Below are 9,511 nucleotides of genomic sequence, written 5' to 3' on the forward strand. Positions count from 1 at the left end.
TTCCATCCATTCATTCATTTGTCTTTCAAGTCATGAGCCACTTTTATAGTTATCATGCGATCACATGATATATTTTAATGGTATGTGTGTCTTCCTCATAAATGAAAGCCTGAGACCAAGTTAATAAATCCTTGTTCCTCTTGTGGCTGAGGTGGATGGCTTCTGCTGTTGCCATGTCTGATTTTCACCTGTAGTCCCAGAACCATCCCATGTCATTGACGAGGTCACAGAACTCTTCAGGGGCCTTGGTGACCATTTGGACCTTAACAGCTGCTCAGACTGAAGCAAGATCTGAGAGCTGCTGCCTGGGTCCATCCTTGTGAGTCAACATATTTGGAGCAGAGGCAAACCCATCACCAGCTACAAGAACACTGAGAACCCACTTAGATCAGGGAAGAAAGGAACCAGGTGGTTTTTAAGGACCTTGCCAAGGGTTGTTTAGTTTGCTAATCATGAAGCGCCATTATGTTGACACTGGGAATGAGAAGGATCTGCCCTATAGCAAGGCTCCATGCCAACCTGCTGAGGAATTGGATGGTGTGAACTGGGTACCTTTTTGGGAGCAGGCAGGTAAGAAGAAGCAGAGCATAGGACAGAGCAAAGGTTATTTTCCTAGGATGTCAGGGACAGAAAGAAAGACATTGAATTCTACTCATGTTGAAAGATTCTATGATGAAAATGATTATTCTTTTAGGAGAGCAGTTCTCTTAATATTGTCTGGGTAGATATGTTGATGCATTCTCTCAGCACAGGTAAAAAAGAATTTACTCAGCTGAAATTTCTCTCAGTTGTGATACAGGCTAGTTACCCTAATCCAGGGGTGGGGAACCTGCCACCTCAAGGTTACATGGCCCTCTGGGTCCTCAGATATGAGCTTTTGACTGAATCCAAACTTCACAGAACAAATACCCTCTTAAAAAAAGGATTTGTTCTGTGAAGTCTGGATTCAGTAAAGGGCTGCACTGGAGGACCTAGAGGGCTACATGTAGCCTCTAGACCACAGGCTCCCCATTCATGCCCCACTCAAAGGTGCGGAAAGGAAATTGAAACTCACATGAGGATTTGGATGACAACAAATCAGCCGCAACACAACAATAATATGAAATAAGAGCCATACCACCAACATCAGTAATGATAATTGATAAACAATCCACATCTAAATTGTACTTCAAGGTCTGCAAAGAGCTTCACGTACATTATATCATTTGATCTTCCCTATAACCCTGTGAGCTAGGGGCAATTATTTCCCCCTTTTTTTCCAGATGAGGAAACAGAGGCTTAGAAATGTAAAGAGAATTTTCCAAAATCACCCAGCAAGCAAATGTAAGACAGAAGATCCCTTGACTCTACGTCTAGTGAGATAGCTCATTGATGACACACCAGAATCAGTACCTGTCTTCTCATTAAGTCTGGTATTGGAATCAGAAAGGCCTGAACTCAAGTCCCTACTACTACTACTACTACTACTACTACTGCCACTATCACTACCATTACCACTACTACTACCACTACCACTACCACCACCACTACTACTAGTACCACTACTAAATGTATGTCTGAATATGGATTTGAACTCAAGGCTTTCTGACTCCATGCCTAGGGCTCTGTGTACTATGGTGCCACCGAGCAGCCTCACTCTTACCTCTAGGATCAAATATAAAGTCTTATGCTGGGTATCTAAAACTCTTTACCACCTGATTCATTTCTACCTTTCCAGCTTTTTTAAAATGTGTAACTCCCATGAATGCACTATATAGCCCAACCATACTGATTGACTTGCTATTTCTCATGTGCAATCCTCCAACTCCTACCTCCTTGTCTTTGCCTGGCTGCTCCCGATGCCTCTCCCATCTAACCTCCTAGTTTTAGAATCTCTGGATTCTTTTAAGATGCACCTTGAGTATCACATCTTGCAGGAGGTCCTGTCTAGCAGCAGCTAGTACCTTTCCCTAGAAATCTACTTTCTTCTACTCTGTATTCATCTTGGATGTAATGATGACATCTTCCTGTTAGAGCGTGAGCTCTTTGCGAGGAGGACATCCTTTTTTCTTTCTTTTTTGTTGTCTTCTCAAAGCTCAGCACAGTGTCTGGCACTTAATCAACACATAATCAATGTGAGTTGATCGACTGCAAGAAAGGAAATTGATGATTGTTTCCTTTCGTTCTGTAGGAGATGTGAAGGAAGAAGAATCTGTGCCCATCCCTGGCCCTTCAGTAAGCAGAGCCCAAGATGCTGGCTTAGAGTCCAAGGCTCATAGTCATAGAACACCCTCAGCTCTCCAGTCTTGTTCACAATATTACTCCTGTTTCTCTTCAATAACCATCCCAGAGGAGAACAAGTCTCAGCAGAATACATATGCCTTTTACACCCGGGTGCAAACGGTCCAGGGAGTAGCCGTGGCCTGGGAGACAGAGTCTGGGTTTGAGCCAATTGGTATCAGGCCTCGAGTAAGGGAGGCTGAATTCACAGAGAGGCAGAAAAGAGCCAGCTCTCCCCTTGAAAGTATTTCAACTAGCGACCTGGTCAGTGAGATTGATTCTTGGGAGGGAGATGCCTTTCAGGAATTTGAAGAGCCTGAGACACCAGTACCATCAGATTGTATTCAAGAGATAAGGGAGACGCCTGATTGGCTGATCACCACAAACTATGGGCTCCGCTGCTTGGCCTGTTGCAGGATCTTTCCCAACTTGGAAGGCCTCTTACACCATGCCCAGCATGGAATCCAGGAGGGCTTCAGCTGTCATATTTTCTACCGGGAAATGCTTCAGAGAAGACAATCTCAGAGTCAACTGTTGGATCAACCACCAGAGGACCAGGATCAGGGCCAGTCTCATAGTAGTGAGCCTAGAAGGTGCCATATAATGCTGTTTTGGTCTCAAAGAGACAAGCAGTAAGCTGAAGGTCATATGTATGGGGAACTGGGACTTTTCCCATCATAACTCCCCTTCGGGTCACCCTAGTTTTCCAATGACTTTTTGATTTATCGTAATCACCTCCTGAACTGATAGCATAGGGATAAATAGGGAGAGTGAAGAGGAAAGTGGAAAGATGAGATAATAAAAGGAAAGGATGAGGAGATGAAAAAAGGGACAAATAGAAGGGGAAGGAAGAAAACTTCTCAAGGATCATGGAAGTTGTAGAGAAAAGGGCCCCCTTAATAATCAGCTCTCTGAGCATGGGGTACAGGGAAATCGGGTTCAAAATAACAGCTAGCTGAGAGGACGATACTTTGAAGCGAGCACAGGACTTCCTTAAGTACATGTCCAGTGTGAATACAAAGCTAATATTATTTTTTCCTCCCCCTCCCTTTTTCTTCTCTTTCTGCCTCCTTTACTTCCTTCCTTCCCTCCCTCCTTCCTTCCTTCCTTCCTTCCTTCCTTCCTTCCTTCCTTCCTTCCCTCCTTCCTTCCTGTGTAATACTATGATAAGTTTCAGGAACACAAAGGCAAAAAAAAATAGTACAGACCATTAAAAAGCTTACATGATCTAGGGGTTATTATATGATGATAGGTGAATAAACTTAAAATATGCATAATATACATTCATACCCATATATAGCATATCTCTATAGAGAAAGAGAGCACACATGTGTATGCATATGTGGGTATGTGTATGTGTGTGTGTGTGTATTGGTTGCTTGGGGGGTGGAGAACAGCGTTAATGACTTAGAAAGAATCAATTCAAGCTTCCTGTAGAAGGTGACATGAGCTACAGTCTCAAAGGATGTTGTTATAATGTATTTGAAGAGGGTTGGGGAAAAAGGGGGAAGCAAAAATGAGCCAACAATCCTCCCCAACATGATCCTAAGGAGCAAAGCTGTGCTCTCTTTCAAAGACATTACTAAGTTGGGAAAGGAAAGGAAAGGGGAGAGGAAGAAGAAAGAGGAGAGGGAGAGTAAAAGGAACCATTCCAGGAAAACAAACCACCTAATGAGTCTAACAGAGAAATAAAAAATTGTTAATTGCAGCTTTCAGAGCCATGATATCATGCTGGGGGATCAAGACAAAGTCTCTGTCCATTGTACTGTCCCAGGACTTAACCCTTGAATTGACATTGTAGGTTAAAAAATTTATACAGGAAGAACGTTTTCTTCCCTTAAATCAGCATCAATGAAAGGTCAGACAGAAATGGTCTGAGTCCACAGAGGTAAGGGAAGAAAACCTCTTTGTGTTAATCATTACAAATGAACAAAACATTAGTATTTGTAAGAGGCAGTAAGACCTTTTTGAGGCAACAGTTCTTCCTGTCAGTTCCTTTATTTCCTTAGTTCAATATTTCATGTGTCTTGAACTAGGATCTCTACAGTAGCCAAAAACTGTATCAGATTCAATTAGATTAGATTAGATTAACCTTTTGGGGGCCTGAGATGATTTTGATTGGGTATAAGATCCATATCTTTCTCTTCCCCTCCTTCTCTTTCCATTATGCCACCCAAAGAAAGCCTCAAGAAAAGCAAATCTTACCAGAACTTGAATGGTAAAAGATGCTGATGAAATGACATCTTTCCTTTTTTTAATGACCTAATGTCACGAGTTATTAACATGGGCAAGAAATCCTACTTGTGGATTTCTAGACTGCATTTGAAATTTTAAATGTCATATGTCTTTCTCATTAGAGTTTGCCCACTTCATTTCAGGACTGAGGCCAAAATTGGGGGTATCCACAATTAATATGTTTATGCAGTGGTAGAAATGTTGACAATATCTGTCTGATTTCCAGGGTTGGAAATATTAAAATGGTTTCACATGTGTTTTGTTGACTTGTAGCTTATCAGCAGCAACAACAAATGAGAAACATCATAGGAAGTCCTATGACATCTCCAAGGGAATGGATCAGCACAGAGATCGAGGACAGAGCTAAGAAAAGTGGAATGAAGAGAGAAGTTAAGAGAAGGTGAGAGAAAGGGAGGGCAAAAAAAAGTGAGAATGAGAGGCTGCAAGAGGAGAGGGAAAGGGCACAAGGAATAAAGGGGTGAGGGAGGGGACATTGGTAAAACATTGGCTCTATAATAAATCAGTCTGGAAGAGAAGCATCATTTGGGGTGAAAGGTTAGGAAATTTCTTGTGTGTGAGAATACTGCTTTAAAGAAGGTGGTGATATGATGACCTTTTAATTATGAATGATCAATTTCTGAGTGACAGTATCCAAACCCTTCACCAATCAACCAATCAATCAACAAGGATTGATTATTGTATACTATTATATATGTATACTGTTATACACTAGGCACTATCCTAGGTGGTGGTGAGACAAAGACAAAAAATGAAGCAGTCTATTTTTGAGAAACTTACATGCAATAGAGGAGAAAACATGCATATATGTACCTATTTAAATATATACATGCATATAAGTACATACATACATATATGCAGAATAAATACAAGGTAATGAAATACAATATAGTTATGGAAGGGGGGAGATTCAGGAAACTTAGAAGAGGTGGTATTTCAACTGAGTCTTAAAGTAAAGAGCTATTCTACCAGATGAAGTGAGGAAGCAATTAATTCCAGACATGTGGGATGGTCAATATAAAGGTATGGAGATGGGAGAGGGTGTGTTATGTGTGAAGAACTGAGAGAAGGCCAATTTGAAGTGGAAAAGAGGAGTAATATAAAATGAGGATGTGACAAAAAGTTGAAGCTGGTCATAAAGGACTTTATATCTTATCCTTGAAGCAATTAAAAGTCATAGAAGCTTATTGATTAGAAGAATGAATGATCATGTAAATTAGTATGAGGAGAGACAGAGGTACAAAGAAAGGAAAGGCTCTGTCTAGGACGGACTGAAATGAAAAAAAAAAGAGATTTCAGTGTGCTTTCCACTTCCAACTTTCTACCTGGGTTTCCTTGGAGGGGAAATTAAACAAGAGTCATTTGGGCTCTCCATAGCATGTGACTTTTTGGACTCCCAGGAGTCTTACTGTTTTGTGGTATTAACCACTCCAGGAATACGCTAGCATAATAATTGTTTCTTGTAATGGTTCCTTCACAGCAGCTGAGGTCTTCAGGTAGCAAGAAAGGAATTGAAGAGGATCAAATGGAGGAGACCTGGAATATCATATGTAGGGAGATTGAGTCAATGGGCATGACTAAGATAATGCATTATTGTGTCAGTGCTCCAACACACAGTAAAATGAGAGTAGATCAGGTCAACATGTCTAGGGAACTGATGCTCAGCCCAGGGGAAAAGATGATAATGGCTCCAGGGTGGGATGTATCTGAATGTAGTCTTACGGCACTGAAACTAGGGCTGTGCTTTCCCTTGGAGGGAAGTGATTACTTTGGTCTGCGGCCAGTTGAATCAGAAAAATTCTCATCTTAGCATAGAAGTCTTCCTTGAGGTTATATCTTATGTTCTTTCTTCTTCTTCTTCTTCTTCTTCTTCTTCTTCTTCTTCTTCTTCTTCTTCTTCTTCTTCTTCTTCTTCCTCCAAGGGGAAATGTCTAGATGGATGAATGAATTATAATTATCAATCTTTGTTATTATCACCAGAACCAGGAGGATGATGAAGAGCACTGAGGAACACAAAGATGACCCCAGCAATGTCTTTAGGCAGGAAACATCCTTCGCTCTCTACAGAAGAGGAATGGAGAGCAGAGTAAAAGAAGGGACAGGGGATCCAGGCTGTGCAACTGTCCAACAGGAGCTTTCTGGCTAAAAAGGGTGATGGAAGGGGTCAAAATACATGTGGCCTGTTCCCGATTACAGGACCACATATAAAAGAAAGTACTGGCCTGAATCTGATGGTAAGAACATAAATGGCTGGTTTAAACTCGTGGCTCATTTTCTCCATCTCTCATACCCTGACCCATGGCCCAATGTCAGAGACACCCACCCTGAATCTTCAGTCCTGTCCAGAACCCTGCAGGCTCCGATCCTGTTACAGCATTTAGACTCACACCTCTTTGTTATGCCTGACCATGGATGATAAGGCCCCTTCTTGGTGCCTACAGGATCCTGTTTGAAAATATAAATATCATAAACATTTATGTGAAAAATATATAAATAAAATGTCTAAGTATAAATATTTAAAATGTACATAAAGGTATATAAAATACATATCCTGAGAGGCATGATAGAATATTCAAACTCATTCATGCTAAGCGATGGATAATTCATCAGATCCTTGTTCTTCCTGTCTTCGGTGCCAGGATGGCTGTGGAGCACTGGTTGGCGACTTCTGTACAACAGTGGCCTCTCTGACAGTATCACACTGGTTCCCAGAGTGGACTCCTTTTGGGGGAGCTGAGAAGGGAAAAGAAGTCCACCATGACTTTTACCATTTAGTGTCGAAGACAAACATGTTAGCCAGCTGCTCAACCAACACATATTTATTAAGGATCTATTAGAAGAGCAGTTTCCTGACTTTTCCTCCCTATAATTTGGTGCTTAATCTTGGCTACCAGAGGACAAAGGAAGCAAACAGCCCTCTTTAACGTAGAAATGTGGGGGACTGCGGGTGAGTAATGTTGTGTACAATGTCAGATATGATCACTAAGTTGGTTAGTTTTGCTTAATTTTTTATTTTGTAAAAGGGAGGAGTCTATGGGGAAAGTTATCAAGGAGTGGTTATGGTATTTAAAAAAACAAAAGGCACAATGTACATTGGCTTCCCTCTAAGAAATAAAATGGGATTAGTTATCAGGGTCCTATAGAATGATTCTGTTTTGTAATTATTCTCTCTCATCCCCCAGAGGAATTTGAGTTATCAAGTTCAGAATAATTCCCACTTCCCACTATTACTTTCCCCTCCCACAGAGTTGTTTTCACAGAATTAGAATCACAAAGTTTCATTAGTGAAGGGACTCCGAGATTATCTAGAACAGGGATTTTAATCTGAAATTCACATACTTCACGGAGTCCATGAACTTGCATAGAAAAAGACCATTTTTATTTTTCCTAAATTCTAACTGAAATTTAGCCTTTCCTCCAATTATGAATGAAAGCAATAAACCGCAGTAGCATTAGCATTACTTGTGACTTTGCCACCAATAGAAATAAAATATATTTTCAATATACTTTACTGTTGAAAATCATTTGGATGTCCAACATGACATGCCTGTTACTATTCTTATTCAAACATGCCTTTTTTGTTATTCTTCTTATTCTTTGACAGCAGCTTCACACTGTCATTTAAAAATAAATTTAATTTGAACTTGCCTTTATTTCAAATTTGTTCTCTTGTTATATAATATTTTAATATAAGAAACATATATATTGGTATAATGTTAATTTGTTTTTTAGTATTTTGGTAGCTGTTCCATTATGATTGGTTTCCTACCTATTTTATTTCATTCATTTAAGAGCATTATTCTGAGAATGGGTCCCTAGACCTCATCAAACTCTTGCTGAAGGGGTCCATCCCACACAAAAGATTATGAACCTCTGGTCCAGGCCTACCTGTGATTGGCCAAAGCTTCTTTCTACAATATCATCATCCCGCCTCCATTTAACAACCATTAGTGAAGGGGCCCCTCCCCTTGGACTACTCTAATTGCTAGCTGTTCCTTAGTTGAGCTAAAATCTGTCTTTCTACACCTTCCATCTGCTGTTCTTAGCTCTGCTTTCTGGAGTCAAATAGAACAAGTCTTGAGAGAGGCAGTGTGTCACAGTGGATGCTGCTAGACTTGATTTAGGAGTACCCAATTTCAAATTACACCTTAGACACTCAACTGTCTATGTGACAGGTAAGTCACTTAACCTATGTTTTTCTCACTTCCTCCATTGGTAAAAAGGAGATAAGCACCTATCTCCTAGGGTTGTTGTGAGGGTCAAATAAGATAATTATATAGTGATTTACAACGTTAAGGTGTTATATAAATGTGAACAACTTTTGTTACTTTCAAATATTTGAAGATCGTTATCACATCCTCCCTAAGTTCTTTTCAAAATTAAATAGCTTCAGTTCCATCCATTGATCCTTATACAACATGGTCTCTCATCCTCTCACCACCCTGGTCAATATCCTTCCTAAACTGTAGTGTCCAGAACTGAGCATGCTATTCCAAATGGAATCTCATCAGGGAAGGGTACATTGACAGGATCGTCCACCTCAACACTTCTTTACTTTATGTCATTGATCCTCTTCAAAATAAGATGATCAGCAACAATTCTATGCCTCTCATTTCAGCCTTACTTCATATTAGCTTGTTTTGTGGCTATGTCACATTGTTAACTCAATTTTCATTTTCTGTCCTGAAGTTTTTAAAAATCCTAGATCTTTTATCCTCATGAATTTGTGTCTACTCATGCCCCTCAACCATAAACTTGCAAGGTTGAATTTTTGAACCTATTGTTCTATCTAGATGATTTTTTTTTAAATTTTTGATTCTGTTATCTAAAGAGCTAACTATATCTTTATACCCTAACTCTAGATTAGCCAAAAATCTTACAAGTATGCCTAAAAAGCATCTATTAAGTACCATCTGTATACCAGACTCTGTGCTAGATTCTGAGGATACAAAGTGCAAAACAGAATTTGTCCTCAAAGAATTTAACTTCTACTTTGGAG

At 40.0% G+C, this 9,511-nt stretch overlaps 1 protein-coding gene across 3 annotated transcripts; it reads left to right on the forward strand.

The window, feature by feature from the left end:
- Positions 1 to 255: 255 nt before the first annotated feature.
- Positions 256 to 8,160, forward strand: FAM170B (family with sequence similarity 170 member B). Of its 3 annotated transcripts, none has more exons than XM_072627500.1 (4): positions 256 to 570; positions 2,171 to 2,839; positions 4,768 to 4,894; positions 6,493 to 8,160. In XM_072627500.1, the coding sequence occupies exons 1-4, from the start codon at positions 453 to 455 to the stop codon at positions 6,656 to 6,658; spliced, it is 1,080 nt and encodes a 359-aa protein (XP_072483601.1). In that variant the 5' UTR covers positions 256 to 452; the 3' UTR covers positions 6,659 to 8,160. The 3 variants fall into 3 exon arrangements, with proteins under 3 accessions (XP_072483601.1, XP_072483604.1, XP_072483606.1); XM_072627503.1 differs by having other exon boundaries at positions 2,171 to 2,891; positions 6,493 to 6,578; XM_072627505.1 differs by having other exon boundaries at positions 2,171 to 2,852; positions 6,493 to 6,578.
- The last annotated feature ends 1,351 nt before the right edge of the window (positions 8,161 to 9,511 follow it).

This window comes from Notamacropus eugenii, chromosome 1 (assembly GCF_028372415.1).
Source record: "Notamacropus eugenii isolate mMacEug1 chromosome 1, mMacEug1.pri_v2, whole genome shotgun sequence".
In the NCBI taxonomy this organism is placed as follows: Eukaryota; Metazoa; Chordata; class Mammalia; order Diprotodontia; family Macropodidae; genus Notamacropus; species Notamacropus eugenii.

What these genes read in the sequence shown, in the direction of transcription:
- FAM170B (XM_072627500.1), top strand. Translation starts at nt 453, where the DNA reads ATGAAGCGCCATTATGTTGACACTGGGAATGAGAAGGATCTGCCCTAT. An exon ending in ACCTTTTTGGGAGCAGGCAG is followed by an intron (nt 571 to 2,170) that starts GTAAGAAGAAGC and finishes TTCGTTCTGTAG; the next exon opens with GAGATGTGAAGGAAGAAGAA. An exon ending in TCAGGGCCAGTCTCATAGTA is followed by an intron (nt 2,840 to 4,767) that starts GTGAGCCTAGAA and finishes GTTGACTTGTAG; the next exon opens with CTTATCAGCAGCAACAACAA.